The sequence below is a fragment of the Daldinia decipiens genome, assembly GCF_022478715.1.
Source record: "Daldinia decipiens strain CBS 113046 unplaced genomic scaffold F4813scaffold_4, whole genome shotgun sequence".
In the NCBI taxonomy this organism is placed as follows: domain Eukaryota; kingdom Fungi; phylum Ascomycota; class Sordariomycetes; order Xylariales; family Hypoxylaceae; genus Daldinia; species Daldinia decipiens.
The window spans coordinates 368454-386113 of record NW_026054547.1 but is presented as its reverse complement, the minus strand read 5'-3'; the positions used below and the strand labels follow the sequence as shown (position 1 = coordinate 386113).

The 17660-nt window shown below is 51.3% G+C and overlaps 3 protein-coding genes and 1 non-coding gene across 4 annotated transcripts; 1 reads left to right on the top strand and 3 right to left on the bottom strand.

Moving 5' to 3' along the window:
* The first annotated feature begins 1457 nt into the window (after nucleotides 1-1457).
* Nucleotides 1458-7153, top strand: F4813DRAFT_221572 (FH2-domain-containing protein). The gene is made up of 2 exons (XM_049239809.1): nucleotides 1458-5361; nucleotides 5420-7153. The coding sequence occupies exons 1-2, from the start codon at nucleotides 1710-1712 to the stop codon at nucleotides 6991-6993; spliced, it is 5226 nt and encodes a 1741-aa protein (XP_049103192.1). The 5' UTR covers nucleotides 1458-1709; the 3' UTR covers nucleotides 6994-7153.
* A 939-nt stretch (nucleotides 7154-8092) lies between these two features.
* On the bottom strand, nucleotides 8093-8200 carry F4813DRAFT_t26. Its single transcript has one exon. It is a non-coding gene; the product is annotated as a tRNA-Asn (tRNA).
* A 53-nt stretch (nucleotides 8201-8253) lies between these two features.
* F4813DRAFT_221592 (putative FMN dependent dehydrogenase) lies at nucleotides 8254-9942 on the bottom strand. Its single transcript, XM_049239811.1, has 2 exons — nucleotides 9011-9942; nucleotides 8254-8930 (listed from the first exon to the last, which is right to left on the bottom strand). The coding sequence occupies exons 1-2, from the start codon at nucleotides 9730-9732 to the stop codon at nucleotides 8366-8368; spliced, it is 1287 nt and encodes a 428-aa protein (XP_049103191.1). The 5' UTR covers nucleotides 9733-9942; the 3' UTR covers nucleotides 8254-8365.
* A 208-nt stretch (nucleotides 9943-10150) lies between these two features.
* Nucleotides 10151-17017, bottom strand: F4813DRAFT_221550 (Sec23-binding domain of Sec16-domain-containing protein). The gene is made up of 3 exons (XM_049239808.1): nucleotides 16637-17017; nucleotides 11146-16433; nucleotides 10151-11094 (listed from the first exon to the last, which is right to left on the bottom strand). Exons 2-3 carry the CDS (start codon nucleotides 16355-16357, stop codon nucleotides 10514-10516), a joined length of 5793 nt encoding a protein of 1930 aa, XP_049103190.1. The 5' UTR covers nucleotides 16358-16433; nucleotides 16637-17017; the 3' UTR covers nucleotides 10151-10513.
* Nucleotides 17018-17660: the final 643 nt, after the last annotated feature.

Genomic DNA, 17660 nt, shown 5'->3' with positions numbered 1-17660 from the left:
TGGCGTGCGTAGGGTTAAAGTAATAATTGTATTTATATGTAAGTAAATAGTAGCGATATTCATAATCCCAGTAGCAAGCCCCGCGATTAGTATAGGAAGGTAGAACGACTATCGTCAACCGAAAATGGAGCTTAATGTGTCTACTGACCCCGAATCCTTCTAGATCTGACATGGAGTATTCTAATAGTCTAGGTTACCACCTTAGGCGCCCAAGTATACTACACTAAGTCCACGTAGTATTCCCTAACCAGAACCGAGAGGCCAAAAAGAGTAGAACAGACACCATTACGAAATTACCTCTTGGTAGTGTATGTAGTAGTGTGTTCAACAGTATGCAGCCCCTTTTCTGCGCATCGGCTAAAGACTTCTTCATGAGCTTTAGGCACTTGTAGATACCTTCTTATACCCGTACTCTATAATATGTCTACGCCAATATTAGCCTCCATTCTGAATTATGTCTACCCTACTATACACTTCTAACCTAATCTGTGGTCTTAAGTGCCCAGGAACCCAGGGTCTCTCCAGATCGCATCATTATCGCCATCGCTAGGGAGCTTCCAGGGGTTCATGTTCCACTTGATGTTTCAGAATCGTCCACACCTTCCCATGGTGCCATTGTGGGATTTATCGATAAAATGAATTACCTACACAAAATTATTAAAAAAGAAAAAAAAAGAAAAAAAGAAAAAGGTGTTGTTAAAATAAATCGCTAATCTGATTGATCATTGCTTAAGCGTTAGTGCTAATGACAGGTCTTATTACTGCGCGTTGCCCGGTGTATATGAAAGACCCCTGATTATGTATTCTACATTATTGTAATTACGGAATACATACAGAAATTGGATACTTCGTCCTCAGCTGAACTCCCGCTTTAAGACAAATTCATACATACAGGCTTATCGCAAATTGGGGGGGCTAAAAGATGGGAAATCGGCAACGTGTAAATTCAATTGGTAATCCGCTTTGTACCCTACAAGTTGCATCCTACCTGCCACAGGCCAACCACAAGTGCTCGGCATTATGTATGGTACCTACTGCGACATTGCACAACATTGAACCCGCAACCCGCAGCCCGCAACCTTGCGTCTCATCAGACGGTAGCAACCTCCTTTGAGCAACGATATCACATCCCGATAACTACCTACAACCACTATGACCACCTCTTTCCCGCCCCTACTTTGAATTTCGAATTGTTCAGCAACTGACGTTTGTCGACTCAATAAGGAAGAACTGTTGACATTTGATCTTTTTTTTTCTTCTTCTCCTGCATTTATGTAGTCTAGCGCCGTGTTCAGTTCTATGTGCGTACGGCCCCCCCTTCTTCATTGCGCATTCTCTCCTTTCACTAAATTACTGAATTCACCAAAAAATACCCTTGTATTTATCTGCAATGCTTCATCGCCAAATATAATGCTAATACCACCACACGTTAATGCAGGCCTTCATTTGATCCTAGATCTTCAATTTCAACCTGTATATTCCTTGCCGATTCCATATTCTTTGCCGGAGAACATGATGCAATTCATCCAACATCTCCAGCATCCAATACACTGACGGCACGAATCCGATATCCCCCATAGGTTTCGATTGCTTCATTCGCCTCGTCCTGAAAATCGGATCGACACGCTCGACTACTGGGTAAATAGATCATCAATAGAAAGCGACCAAAGCGCCGGCGTTTCAACGCGCCCTCTCCGCCTCACGCAGTCATGTCGTCCGGTGGTAAGGGCTTCTTCTCTAGGAGTAAACATAGGAGTGATAAGAGACACACTGGCAGCGAAGAAGGGCGATTCATCGGTTTGGATAATGATTCCTCGTCGCGTATCTCTCGACATGCTAGGGACTCGTCGATAATATCGCTCGACCGTCCGAGCTCTCCCGAAACTGGCGTTAATAACAACGCCGGTGTAATTACCGCCATCCCCTATAACAGCACACATGCCGACCAACGAAGTCCAATACCCGTCGAATACCTTCCTCGAGGCGAGCAGCCGCCTGTGCGCCGGGATCTTCTACCCCAGCCCCATCACTTGAATAAAGGCACCGGCGACTTCCATCAGTATCCATCTTTCGATACGGCCTCGATTGTGAGCGTTGCTAGTTCTCAGCACTCGGTTCAGCCGCGCCCCAACACTGGTAACGGCGGGAATTTCACAATGGCATCTACTGGTCGGCAGACCCAATTCCATCAGTGGGGGCCAGCCACGGGCGGTTCCCCGGCGCCTCGTGCAAGCACAGCTTCTTCGATGCAAAACAGCAGCTACAATGAAAGATGGGATTCTCTACCAGGTTATGGTATGCCCGGCTTCGGCAGAACATCTAGACAAAGCGACCAATCCAGCGTATTTTCAGCAGGTAATGGAGTACCCCCTAATAGTTCCACGAATATGCGCTCATCCAGAATAGCACTGCCCAGTGCTACCTCCCAGAGTTCCATTGCATCGCTTCCCTCGAGTAGAGATTCTCATCGCCTAGTCAAACCTCCAGGGAATCCAGTATTTCCACCCGGGAGTGGAGACGGGTTCCCACTCACCAGACCGGACGACGACAGGATAACGGAACAGATGTTCTACGAGTTGATGAAGAAACGAGGTTGGCACAATCTTCCGGAACAAGCACGGCGGCAAATGCAGGCATATCCGTCATCCAAAAAATGGACGCTCATTTACCAGGATCGCCTGACAGAACTACAAGGGGAGCAAAAGAGGAGGCAGCAGGCGGCGAAAACGGGAGTATATTCGACATCAAATGTTGATGTCGCCGCATCCTCTGACGAGGAGGGATCTCCTGAATGGTACGTGCGAAAGGTTATGGATAATACCTTGGATTTGAAAGGGTTAGGTAGTCTCGAGGTCAACTTGCGAACTCAGCAGATCGGTTGGGTGAAGCGATTCATCGAATGTCAAGGGCAGGTCGCTCTCACCAACGTCTTGTTGAAACTCAATCGGAAGAGCGCTGTTGGACCTGCAGCCCCATCCGACGTAAAAACGAGCGACAAGAATCTCGACAAGGAATACGATATTCTAAAGTGCTTAAAGGCCTTACTAAACAACAAATATGGCGCTGACGATGCGCTCGCTCATCAGCAAGTGGTCGTAGCTCTCGTCACGTCGCTCATATCGCCGAGGCTCACGACACGAAAACTAGTCAGCGATGTGTTATCCTTCCTATGCCACTGGGACGGGGGCGAGGGTCACATCAAGGTGATCCAGGCTATGGATGTCGTGAAGAGCCAGCAGAACGAAAATGGCCGCTTCGACTCCTGGATGCGACTCGTTGAAGTCACTGTAGACGGGCGAGGGAAGATGGGCAGTCTCGTCGGGGCCAGCGATGAAGTCCGCAGTGGCGGTATCGGCATGGAGAACCTCTTGATGGAATACGCTGTTGCAACGCTCATCCTCGTCAATTCGATCATCGATGCGCCTGAGAATGACCTCCAGCTACGGATGCATATCAGGGCGCAGTTCGGTGCTTGTGGGATCAAGCGGATCCTCACAAAGATGGAGGCGTTCCAATATGACTTGATAGACAAACAGGTCGAGCGGTTCCGGACAAACGAGGCTATCGACTACGAGGATATGCTTGAGCGGGAGAATAGTAGTATGAAAGATAGCGTCGAGGGCGAGGTTAAGGACCTCAACGATCCGACCCAGATCGTAGACGCTATTCAGCAACGACTCCAAGGCTCCAAGACACATGACTATTTCATATCCGCGTTGCAACATCTGCTTCTGATCCGAGATAATGATGGAGAAGAACGGTTGCGCATGTTCCAGCTCGTCGACTCGATGCTAAGCTACGTAGCCATGGACCGGCGTCTGCCGAACATGGACCTCAAGCAAAGCTTGAACTTCACGGTCCAGAGTCTTTTAGATAAGCTGCATACAGATTCTGAAGCCAGACAAGCTCTGGACGAGGCCTTGGAGTCTCGGCAGATTGCCGATGCTGCCATGGCAGAGCGGGATGAGATGAGAGCTCAGTTAGAACTCGGTGCGGATGGTCTTGTTGCTAAGCTACAGAGACAATTAGAAGAGCAAGCTCGCTTCATCGAAGCCCAGAAGCGCCAGGCAGATGGTCTGAAGGCCGAAATTGAGAATATGCAGACGGTGCGTGCTAAGGAAGCGCAGCGGTACGAGTTAGAAACGAGAGAACTGTATCTTATGCTTAGGGACGCCCAAGACGTAGCCGCCTCTCAGGCCGTCAAGGGCGTCTCTGGGAACAAGATGGCCGATGAGGATCCTGCTCGAATGCAAGGTATTCTGGATCGCGAAAAGCTTATGGACCGACTTGCTATGCAGCTCGAACGACAGAAGACCCAGTACAAACTCGAGGGTAGAGTCTGGGGCGACGCTATTGGTCCTTCAGACCGCTTGCGTGCGCTACGTGAGGAAATGGATGGCTATGTAGAGAGCTACAATGAAGCACCGGATGGCGCAGGACTTCCGCCGTCTGGCATGCTTGGGACGGTTAACAGACAGACGAGGTTGTCCAGGAAGCCCGTCGCAGGACAGCATATCTCTAGCGCCGACGAAGGCGCCACCGAAGGTGACGATGATATTGTATACGAGAAGCCAAGAGTCGTCGAGATTAGGAGGCCTGTCATGGATCCCAAGCAAGCCGCCAGCCTCATGTCGGAGATCCAAGCGAAGGGTAAGAGGGACGATATTAGCGACTCCGAAGATGGCGCGACAACCAACCCATCTCACCCAAGCCTCGAGTCACAGTCACCCATTACCCCAAGCGAAGTTGAGCCGCCTAAGATTCAAGTTAGCGACATGGCTGCTCCTCCTCCTCCACCACCACCTCCGATGCCAGGCCAACTTCCTGGAGCACCGCCGCCGCCGCCGCCTCCTCCCCCTCCCCCTCCATTGCCCGGCCAACTTCCGGGAGCCGCTCCTCCACCACCGCCTCCGCCGCCACCTCCCCCAATGCCAGGAATGCTATCACCCACATCTGCAGGTGGCCCACCCCCTCCACCTCCGCCGCCTCCTATGCCTGGGGTTGCCGGAGGAATGCCTCCCCCTCCTCCACCAATGCCTGGTGCCATGTCCGGTCACTTCCTCTCCGCGCAAAATAATTTCGCACCAGGTCCTACAATCGGCCTCCCTGTTGTCAGGCCGAAGAAGAAGCTCAAGGCCCTCCACTGGGACAAGGTTGATACTCCCGAAACCAGTCATTGGGCGGCGCATGCTCCTTCCGCAGAAGCAAGAGAAGAGAAGTATGCCGAGCTTAGCAAGAAGGGTATTCTGGATGAAGTTGAGAAACTGTTCATGGCCAAAGAGATCAAGAAGCTTGGTGTTGGCACCTCTAAGAAGGATGACAAGAAGCAAATTATCTCCGGTGACCTTCGGAAAGCTTACGGTAAGCTCAATTCCCATATAAGAATTGCCAAAAGCTATAAAATGCTAACTTATTCTAGAAATTGCTTTTGCAAAGTTTTCACAGTGCTCTGTAGAAAAGATCGTTCAGATGATCATTCAATGCGACAAGGAGATACTTGACAACCCTGTTGTCATGGATTTCCTCCAAAAAGACGACCTGTGCAACATTCCGGACAATACTGCGAAACTCATGGCACCATATAGCAAGGATTGGACTGGTCCGGAAGCCAGCAAGGAAAATCGCGAACAAGATCCAAACGAACTGACCAGACAAGATCAAATTTACTTGTTCACGGCTTTCGAGCTACACCATTACTGGAAGAGCAGAATACGTGCGTTGGCCTTGACGAGAAGTTACGAAGCCGATTACGACGAAATTAACGAAAAGATTCATCACGTCGTATCGGTATCGGAGGCTCTAAGAGACTCGGTCTCTCTGATGAACGTGCTTGGTTTGATTCTCGATATCGGAAACTACATGAACGACGCCAATAAGCAAGCAAGAGGTTTCAAGCTCAGCTCGCTCGCCCGTTTAGGAATGGTGAAGGACGACAAGAACCAATCAACACTTGCAGATCTTGTCGAGCGTATCGTTCGCAACCAGTACCCCGAATGGGAGGGCTTCACGGGTGATATTCAAGCCGTCATTACCGTTCAAAAGATCAACATCGAGCAACTACAAGCAGACGCCAGGAGATACGTGGATAACATTCGTAATATACAGATGTCACTAGACAGCGGCAACCTCAGCGACCCTAAGAAGTTCCATCCTCAGGACCGTGTCTCGCAAATCGTCCAGCGGTGTATGAAGGATGCTCGCCGAAAAGCAGAACAGATGTCTTTGTACTTGGAAGAAATGATCCGTACATACGACGACATCATGATCTTCTACGGTGAAGATCCGAAGGACGATAACGCCCGTCGCGACTTTTTCGCCAAGCTAGCTTCCTTCCTCCAGGAGTGGAAGAAGAGCAGAGACAAGAACGTACAATACGAAGAGACGAGACGGAGGAACGAAGCTAGCATGAAACGAAAACATGGTCAGCTCAGGGTTACGGGAGCCGTCGAGAGTGGCCCACCGTCGCCGGCCTCGGCCGGTGCGATGGACTCGCTTCTCGAAAAGTTGCGCGCCGCAGCACCGCAAACAAGAGATCAAAGAGACCGAAGAAGGCGTGCGCGCCTCAAGGATCGTCACCAAGTTCGCATCGCTTCAGGCCAGAAAATACCCGACCTCAGTGAGATGCCAGAGGCCGAAACTGATACCAATAAGGAGAGTACCAATGGTATCGCAGATTCTGATAATAACCCCCTTAGCCCGGATTTCCCATCTCCTGGCGAAGCTCCTTCGACGGCTGGAGATGGAGACGGAGAGGATGGTTTGGCTCAGAGAGCTGCAATGCTTCTACAAGATATGAGAAGCGGCGATGCAGCGGATGATAATGATCCGGAGAAGAGAGATAGTTTGAGGAAATCAGCGGCAGAAGAAAGGAGGGCTAGACGACGGCGGCTAAAGGGAGGCTCCGGTCCGGGCTCCGGTACCGCCGAAACGGACGAGGGTGTCAAAACACCTATACCCGAAGAAACACCGGCAGAAATTGCTGCGGAGGAATGAATGGATGGCATAAGGAGCAGCGTCGAATCGAAACCCACCCCACTACTTTCATCTATCCAACTGATATAATGTCTACAATATATTACCCAGCCAACCCTAGGGGAATTGTGTCCGGATCACCGACGAACGAATTTTGCGAAGCTATTGTAGAGGAGTTCGAAACCAAAGCCCATGTACGAGTGAAGCCCGGATCATAAACCTACTGTATAATTACTAGTTCTGAACCTTGGATCGCCGAATCAGCACATCCGTTTGACGAAGGCTTTCAATGCGTACCTATATAAGCGCATATATGCAAACAAACCCACCATTCGATTACAATGCATCACTGCACTCGCCATGAGTTTATTACCAACCTCATTCATCTTCAACAAACGTGTATTAGTTACACTTGGCTTGGCGGCAAGATAGTCCAGGCTATTAGAGAAGGGACTCTTTTAGAGGTGCGAAGGAAGAGACGCGGCCAGACCGGGCCAGATTCCCTTTGTTAGCGGAGGAAAAGGAAGGGAGGGAGTTCTCGGACCGACTGGCCAACCCCTTTTCTCATGTCGGAGGGTGGGCGCGCTTATAAGGGCCGGCGAGGGCTACCCAGTTGGAAGAATAGGGGAAAGTGTGGGAAAAGGGACGTACATAAGCACAGTATATTACCTAGGTTTGTAGGCTCTACGATCAAGGGATATCTTAATAATTCGCTTCTTGCTTAACTTGTCTGGTACTTGTATGTGATGCGGTGATGCGGTGATGATTACTACCTCTATACATATATGTACCTACTGTCTTAAAGTTGTTTGGTTTGGTTGAGTCGCTGCTTTGTACCGTATTTGAATGTCTTGATTACCGGAACTATAGTAAGGTTCACTTATTCGAGTGGACGTCGAGAGGTTTAAAAAATAGGGGTACTATTAAGGCTTCATAATAGCACATTGTATTTATTATGCATGCCTTCATCTAGTTATAGGTTATGAAATATGACTTTACCCAGAGGTACAGGGGATGGTACTCATGTACTTCATCTCGGTGTCATCTTCCCATCCCATCCCATATGAGACTTGCGGGTAGGAAAAGGGGGATGAAATAAGACGAAGGCGCAAAAAAAGAATAGCCCGGGTGGGATTTGAACCCACGTCTTTCCAACCTCGACCTCTCATCTGCGGGTTTCGTCAGAAGCGCGTAATGATGGAATGTGTTCCCACTGCACCACCGGGCTTTTAGTTGTTGGGAGGTTTGAAGTTCGCGACCATATGCTGCAGCCTTGGATTCACTTTAGGCACCCCTATTTCTGTATGTATGTATGTATGTACCTACCTTATTACATCTATGTAGCCTAGGTTAGACGACTATCTCTCCCTACAACACAACTCCCCCCCTCAGCCTAAAACAGCTCGTCCTCGCCGCCGAGCACCAGCCCGTAGACGTACGGGCGCCCGACGAGACACATGTCGGCGCCGAGGGCGAGCGCCTTGGCGATGTCGGCGCCGCTGCGGATCCCGGAGTCGAAGAGGATCTGGAGTTTCGTGTTTCCGTCTGTGCCGTTGGTCTCTGGGTCAGGAGCGGGAGGACGGGGACGGGGACGGACGGCCGCTACGACTTGTTTCAGCGCGCCGAGCGAACTCGCGCCCCCGTCTGCCTGGCGTCCCCCGTGGTTGCTTACTACGATGCCGTCTGCGAGGCCCGAGGCGGCGATCTCGCGCGCGTCGGATGCGCTCTGGATGCCCTTGAGCACGATGGGGCCGCGCCAGTGCTTGCGCAGGAAGGCCACGTCGTCGAGGGCGTGCGGTGTGCCTGGGAAGATGGTGCGCGTCCATTCTGCGGCCGCGGCGCCTAGGTCGTCGTCGACGCACACGCCGTCGTGCTTCTCTTTGAAGTGGGCCTGGAACACCGGGTCCGAGAGCCCGATGGCGATGCCGACTTGGTCGGAGCGGAGGAAGGGGTTGTATCTTGTGGTTTGCTAGTTAGCACGTAGGGATAGGGGGGTATAGCAACAGAAGGGAAAGGCAGAAAGGGGCACACGTCTCACCCATTATCCATATCACTCGGCCTCCACCCCAATATATACGTATCCAGCGTCACCACCAACACCCTAAACCCAGCCCTTTCCGCTCGCCCCAGCAACGACACCGTGATATCATCGTGTTCCCTCGCCGGCCAATACAACTGGAACCACCTCTCCGCCTCCCCCCCGCCCTCCGCCCCCGAGTCGCTCGCCCGCGCTACATCCTCGATGCTGGAGCTACTCGCCGTGCTCAGTATAAACGGGACCCGTTCCCGCGCCGCCGCCCTAGCAGCCGCCAGCTCCCCGTCGGGATTCATGATCTTCTGGACGCCGACGGGCGCGCAGGCGATGGGGTACGGGAGGGATCTGCCCAGCACATTGACGGAGAGGTCCGGGAAGAAGACCCTTTCCTTTTCCTTTTTCTCTTCCCCCTTCTTGCTACTATCACCGCCGCCTTTTGAAGCCTGGCCCAGTCCCAACCGCCGCGGCACGATAGACCATCTCCCAAAAGCCTCTCTGTTCTTCCGCGCCGTCTCCCCCGTCCCCGCGCACCCGAGCACGTAGCCCCGCGCGTCGGCAGACATGCGCTCCGCCGCGAGGCGTTCCCATTCCAGGGGCTTGAAGGTAAAGGGAGGTCGTTGGTACCGCAGTCCGCGCTGGTACACCTCTACTTCGTAGGCGATGGGGTCGGGGTCGGAGTGTTTCTCTGTGTCGGGGCGGGTGCTAGGATGGGATTGGGAGGACATGTTGCGGGATGACAGATGTTGTGGGTGTTGGATAGGAACGAATACCTGGGATGGGGGATGGGAAAGAAAGGGGCTAAGATAGATGGAAGTAGAAATCAGGACTTAGACCTGTACTAATACCTCAGGCCGAGACCGCGTCATCTTCTATGCGGCTATAAAGTTCATCACCGGCTTTTGCGCGGCTCTACGTGGTCATGATGTCATCTTTTAAGGAAATGGAGCGAAATGTTTGCTTGTAGGCTTGTAACTAGAGTTAACAGAAGATATCGCATTGCTTCTGTTATGTCAGGCTGATGATTTATTCAACGAGATATTTATCGTCTGGGTTAATATTTTCAAGCTTACCTACCCTCAAGCTCAGGTTAGAATAACATGCCTAAGAAAGGGGTTGAAGGTAGTTCAGAGATAGTTGTTATAAGCCTCATGTATTGAGATATAATCATGTATTGAGATATAATAGTTAGGTAGTTACATATCAAGTACCATCAATAGCTGTTTACTTCACCACGAAAAGGACCAAAAATGGCAAATCCAAAATACCATTCATTCTCTTTTAGCACACACACACCAGCCTTAAAAGCTGGTCGTCGTTTCGTTTTATTACAAGAATCTCTAGGTCTATATAATACAAGCCGGCAGCGCGCACGCGCGTATCCGGCCTTCGAGCCGTAACAGATGTATCCATGTAAGCCTTGCGCCCGCGCCTGTGCCGATCCCTATCTCCTCCGTTATGCATGTATCAGTCAGTCAATCATTTATCACAATTCAGTGCATTCCTTCTTTACTTTGCCATGACGTCTACGTAGCGCCCTGTCTTCTTCGCCTTCTTGCCTCCCTTCCTCGGCCCTGCCGCGCCGAGCAAGTCGTCAATGCTGCTCGCGTTGCTCAGGCTTGTAGCCGGCCTGCTAGGCGGTGCGCTGGGAGGCCCGCCTGGGGCGCTACTAGTGCTTTGACCCGAGACGGACCGCATCATAGGCGGAGCGCCGCCGGGAATCATGAGGTTATCGTGCGACATGGCACTTCTAAGCAGTGTAGGCGCAGGCGTAAGATGAGCACGAGGAGGACCGGCGGGAGGGACTCCCGAGCCCCCTGGAGGAGCGGATGTAGATCCCGGAGGTGGAGGGGTGCCGGCGGCACGAGGAGGAGGCGGCGTTGCCGATTTGACAGGAGTGTTCTCGGCTCCCGATTTCTTGTTGACCCAGCGCTTGAGGTCCGGATCGTATACGAAGCTACTGGCTTCGCCGAGTTTAGCCTTGATGGGCTTGTTGGCTGGTTCGAGTGACTCCTTTTTAGCGCCACCGCCGAACCATCCTCCAAAGCCCCAGCCTTTCTTGGCTGCCTTCGCCTCAGCAGCACGTTTTTCTAAAAGTCTGTTAGCAACATGTGGACGAGAGACGTTGGTTTTGTACTCACCCTCTTCCTCGGCAATCTTCCTGACCATCTCCGCGTTCTCCCGATCTATATCCGCCTTGCTCTTCCCCTGTGATTTCAGGCCAGGAATATCATCCTCCTCGTCGTCGAAAAAGCTCTTCTTCTTGGGCTTCGATTCACTGGGAGAATCGCCCTCGTTGTCACCTGGACCCGGCTCGTAGGATGGAGGCTCAAAGCCGGAAGGTTGGTATGAAGGTGGTTCATATCCGCTCGAGTTATTTTCCGACTGTCCTGTAGGAGCCTCGAAGGAGTTCATTGATGGCGGTTCATATCCGTACGAAGGAGGTTGATAACCTTGCGTCGCGCTAGTGTCGTTTACTAAAACTTCCGGTTTCGATTCCGTAGGCGAGGCTTGCGACTGGAAAGTATTGGGGTTCGGCGAGGTTTGTGCCGCTCCGTACGGATCGTAACCTGGGAACGAAATTCCAATACCCGTAGGTTGTGGGGCCGAGTCTGATCCTCGGGAGACTGGCGTGTAGGGAGATGTCTGAGAGGCGGCCGGTGCCACAGGTTGATATGCAGAAGTGGACGAGTTAAGATTAGGGGTATAAGGACTTCCAAATGTAGACTGCATGTCTGATCCTCTTCTTACTGGTAGCTCAAAAGAGCTCCGTGTTATCTCACCCGAGGTCCTTTCCATCGAAGACCTGGGAGCTGGGTTGTAAGAAGCGCTAGGGTCGTATGGGTTATTCGAGGATTGAGATGCTAGTGGCGCATAGCGTGAAGCGGCCTTGGTGGCCGGGAGGGTAGGTGACGGGTTACCGTTTCCGTATGCTTCAAAGTTCGAGACCGACGGAGACCGACTAATTGTCGGTGTCCCACCTGCAAGACGAGAAAAGGGCCCAGACTCAGCGCCAGCCTCACCCGACGCTGCATTACCGGAACCATCCTCATCATCGCCAGCAACAAACTTGTTGAAGCGGCTCCACATGTTGGTAGATACCTGGTCCATCCTAGGCTTCGGGATCCACGAAGATGACTCTTCCTTCGGAGCCTGCTTCAATCTTCTCATAAGATCGTCCACGACAGACTCTATAACGGGGTGGTAATAAGGCGATCTCTTCGTCTGCGCAGTGATGGCGTTGTAGATGCCCTCGCAGTATTGTAAAGCCTTATCTCTAAACCCATGTTCAGCAAGGGTCATAGCATATTGTAGCTTGTAAGCAGCCAAGTGTGGGCAGCTCTGAACAGCGTTTGAGCCTCCCGCAAGGGACAACCCATACTCGTACACTTCGCTAAGTTGCAAGGCCTCCGTCTCCTTCGCGAACTGGTCGGCTTGGCGACGGTGATCGGCTCCAACAAGGACGAAGTTGACATTAGGGTCATCAAGACCGCCAAAAATAGCAGAGTTTCTAGCAAAGATGTAGCAGATATGAGCTGCTTCCGCTCTTCCGTATCCAGAGAGCAAGTTACCAAGCGATCGTAAAGCTTGGGCATCGCCAAAACTCCTGTTGCTGAGTATTAAGCCAAGTGTCTCACGCCATTTGTCAAGACCCGCCAACGCATCCTGCGATGCACCAATAGAAGCTGAAGTAGATATAAGCTGAAGACCTGCCCGCGCATGAACCGGGACGAGCTCGTCTACCGACTCCTCGAAATTTCCAGAAAGAACGCCATAAAGAGCAGCGAGCGACTCGTTTCCGTGACCCGGATGGTTCACCTCCTTCTTGATGAACTCTTGAGCAACCTTTTTGTACAATTCCGGACTCTGCATCGTATTCGAAATAAGCATCGCGTGACCCCAAAGCCTCTTATCCACCGCAGCCCAAACGGCCTTCTCTCGGTCACCGGACAGCAGATGGTGCCGGATCTGCTCGACGGTCGTAGAATCGACGGCGTCCGATTGCATATTAGTTACAGTTGAAGATATTCCCGTCAAATCGGCTCCGGTAGAAATCGCTGCAGCAAGCTCAGGATTATCAGTGTCAAGACCAGGTGAGATAACCTCCCTAACAGCCTTTTCTACTGTAGGATTTCCCTCGAGAAGGCCGTCATTTTCGATAAAAACCCGTAGAATCTTCCACAATAATGCCCGCTCAACAGCTCTCTTGTCCTCGTGTGAAATAGCGTGCAAGAACGAAAGGTTTGGAAGACTTTTTTCAAGGGCATCAATACCAGCCGTCAGCCATGCAACTGTTTCTTTCTTCTTTGATTTGCCCTTCAAAGGTCCTGGGAATTTGACTAGACGCTCTTCCAACGGTAGGATATCCTTGACGTGCCGTACTTTCACCTCACCTGGGCTACGCACGATCATCGGGAGCGCCTGGCTAATGCCATATCGTGGGACATCCGTTGGGAAAGAGGTCACAAGTGTTCCTCCCACACCCCATGTAACGATGGGACAGCCTCTCCATCTCTTCAAGGGGTCCTGCTCTCGACCATCGGTTGGCGGGACAAGATTGAGGTGCTGAGACATGCCCCGGGTTCTAACAGCAGGTTGAGCTCCATTCGTATTTGGTATCTCCCGTGGAGAGGAAGCACCTTGCACAGAAGACGGCCGAGGGACAGTGTCAATCGGTCTTATTCCAGCCCGATTTCCATAAAGAGCTCCAGGTGATTGGGTTTGAGACCGAGGCGGTGGCACAAAGTTGACCTCCTTGTGTGGTGCGGATGCGGGAGACATCGGAACATAACTCGAAACCGCTCTCTTAGGGGGAGATATCGCGTTATAGGCAGGAGAGCTGAGAGGCGGGGGGGTATGCCTAACTTGTCTTGGACTATATTTGGATTCGGACGGGCCTTTAGGCGCAACTGGCGGAGATCGTAGTAAGGATTGCTCCTCCTCAACTTCCTGCGTTGGTGGTAACGAAGGTACTCTTGTAAGACGAGGCTCATACTGAGATGAGCTTCGACGCTCAGAGGTGCCTTCAACGTTCATAGGAGTTGGCATCGGCTTTTCGTGTGAGACTTCAAAATGAGAGTGGGCAAGGGGACTAGAAGTTCGCGGTTGGTGTGCGAGCATCGGGGGTGGGACAGCGGCATATCCACCGCCAGACGACCGGGCGGAAGGCGGAGCGGGCGAATACCGGCTAGAAGCGGGCGGTGGGACCCCGTTTGCTACTGATAATTGAGGCGGTGCGGGAGAGTATCTTGAGGTCGTGACGGGGGGCACACTTGGCGTTGGTAGAGAATTAGATTGCACCGAAGCATAAGGATTAACACGCTCTGGAGCAACTAGTGACGTGATACCAGCAGGTTGCTCTTGGGGAGAATGAGGAGGGTAGGAAGCAGGCGATGTTAAAGGGGATCCAGGAAAAGGTCCGTGTGGCGGTTGTCCATATGGGCTAAGTTGAGGTGAGGCAGAAAGGTGACTGTGTCGCGACGCGGGCCGGGGTTTCGATGGTAGAGGTAAGTCCTCGAAGAAGCTAGATTTGGATTTTAACGGAGGGGTAGACTTCTGGGCTACCGCTGCCGCTGGTGGCGGCGGCGGCGGTTGGCTTGAATGACTTGAACCGGGAGGAGATAAACTTGCGTTCGAGGCTCCTGGTGGTGGTGGTGGTGGTAGTTGGGAATACAAGCTCGCACTCCTTGGGGGGGCGGCTGGCGGTCCTAGAGATGCGTTGTTTGCTCGTGGAAGCTGCTGCATACTAATCCGCTTCTTCGGTTTCACAACCTCCATCGGGAGATCGTACGGAGATGTATATCCTCCTTTGGCTTTATCAGCAAAACTTTGAGCTTTGGGCATAGCTGGCTTTGGAGGTGGCTCAAATCCACCCATTGCCGGCGGAGGAGCCGTGGCCGGGTGCGCATAGGAAGGAGGTTGCGGCGGCTGCATTTGATTGACAACTGGGGCTGGTGCGTAAGGGTTCGGGCTTAATTGCGCCGGATGCTGGAAATTATCAGGAGTATAACGACCATTCAAGCCTGCCGACTGAGGTTGAGCAGCTATATTAGGCTGAGATATCGATACTACCGGTGCTGCTGGCGTCTGCTCGGTCGTATCTTCCAAGAACCCTTCGTCATCACTTCCAAAGATATCTGCTGGATCAAGCTCCTTAGTCTCGGCATTTGAGTCTAATAGGAAGTCCTCGTCATCATCAAAAGCAGCCGCCCACTTCGCATCGATATCGACGGTTTCCGGTTCAGTACCAGTCCCCTCCTTCGAATGAGTTTCAGAATCGCCGTTCACAGCCCGCTGCACAGGCGTAGCATCCCTGACCGGAGACGGGAGCTCTGAATTCGACTCTTCTGCCCCCATCACAGAGTCTGTGGCTTGTCTCATTACCATAGACGTAGACTTCCTCTGTAAAGTATGCTCAAAGCTAGCATCTCCCTTTAGACGAGAAATATCCTTAGTTACCTGGCTGAAAAAGGCATCGCTCCCTTCAATATCATCCTGCGTAAATACGTCTCCAAGACCTGAGGCCTTAGATCCGTGATGGTTCTCTAGGTCATGCTGTTCACTCTGTGGAATCAACGGTAAACCCTCCTCGAATCGAGCATCCAACTCCTCCTCTGCAGTACCCACAAGTTCTCCACCAACATATTGCTGGGACGAGCTTCCATTTGCACCAATTTCATCGTCGACGGGCTGATTTTCGCCAAGAGTATCGGGGAATTCAGATTGTGCAACTGGGTCGTCGTCTGAATCGTCCTTCTCCAAGCCATGCAAGATATCTTGGGCTTGAGTTGATGGGGGTGGGTGACCGAATTCGTCCTCAGTCGCATCCTCCCTTTGCGGTACGGCGGGAAACGAGTTTGTCCTCTCGTTCGCTGGCATAAACTTGAAAGGGTCCGTGTCGGATCGCTGCAGGCTCAACTCGCTATCCTCGTCATCGTTAAAGCTTACCTCGTGAGACACAGTACGCGCAAACGAGGTTGTGCTGGAATGTTTGGCAGCGTTGCTCGTCCGAGTAGTTTCCGCTTGGGCAATCTCGTGTTCGTAATCAGGTACTACAGCATCATCACCTTGCGCAGCCGCAGCGGGTGAAGCTCCTGGAATACCCCATGGGTTATCCCCAGCGTCATCGTGATTAAATTGGTCTAGAAACGTGCTGTCGCTTGGTTGTTGAGGCTCAGCGCCTTCTTCCATTATTTCGTTATTTAACATCTCCTGAGCTGAGTGCTCAATCGCGTGCTCGTTATCGGCATTCACATCTTGATTCTGCGTCGAATCGAGCTCTGATATTTGGTTGTTATCGTTATTAGTGTATGGCATCTTAGCCGGATGCCACGTCGCACTTGAGGCATCCATCTCCGAGTACAATGATCGCGAACTAGATAAGCATCGAAATGGAAAGGCCCCCGTAGAGTAGAATTAGGAAACGGTACTGCGAGATCGGGACCAGTTAGTTTCGTAGATCATAATAGTATCGTGTCATCAACAAGCACGGGACGAAGTCGCATGCCAGATGGTAAACTAAGTTGATAGGGGCAAACAGCGCGATGCCATAATTAGATAGCAAGGGAATGAATGAGAGATGGCCCGGGGATCGCGCGACTCATACTAAAACAGAAACAGAAACCAACTCACTTATACAAGAACAACTAATAAAGACGTTTATTCTGGACTCGTTACAAGCCAAACTCCATGATCATTTTTTTAAAGGAGCAATTATCGTTATTGCTTTCTTGGGGCACTTGGGAGGAAATTGGGAGGAAAAATGGGAAAGCTGAGGCAAAGTGGCCGATCCACAAGAGGTTACTTGAACTTTACATACTATAGTATGTACATACCTAAGGTACCACCTATCGTCCGTTGAGGCCATGTTCTCATCAACGATCCATGTACCCATGCAGCTTATGCACAGCACAAGCCCACGCTAAGGGGTACTTAGGTTAGCGGGACTGCGAAATAAATGACATAACCACGATGGAATGGATGGAACATTATTATCTTAACCTAGAAGACAACATGTCCGTTATTGTAATTATCCGACAAGTTAGCGCATGCCGAATAATTCGACTAATCGAGTTAATACCTAGGTAGGTTAAGTATGTAGCCATATATAGCTTATACCTCTCAAACCCGAATATTATCCTGCCGGTGGGCAATGAAATCTACAATCTTACATAGCACCTCTGCTTATTCGATAGTGATTAAGTCGTTATTAATTTGAAAAGTACCTACCTATGTACCCATATGGAGACGACCGAGGCACATGACGGGAGTACCCAAATATATGTACATGTATGGCGGAATCTTGGTAGATGAGTACATTATGTACATTATGTACATACATACTTCTACACGTACATAAATGGGAACTTGACGTAAAGTACGGGCAGAACGGGTCCCTGATTCCGTGCCTGCATTGCTTCCATTCCCTGCTTTCTTTATGATTGGTGGATTCTATAAAGCTTCGGCAGCCAATTAACAACGCAAGCTCCAGCCCTGGAAGCTTATTTTTAGGTATCGACCCTTAAGCACGGTGCGCTCCGATGTCCGACTTCTAACTCTCCCGTTCAACTTTCTGGTTCGTCAAGCACTCTTAAACACTCTTTAAATCTTGATCGCCGGCGTATCCGCTACGCAGTCAACTTCAGGTCGAACGATG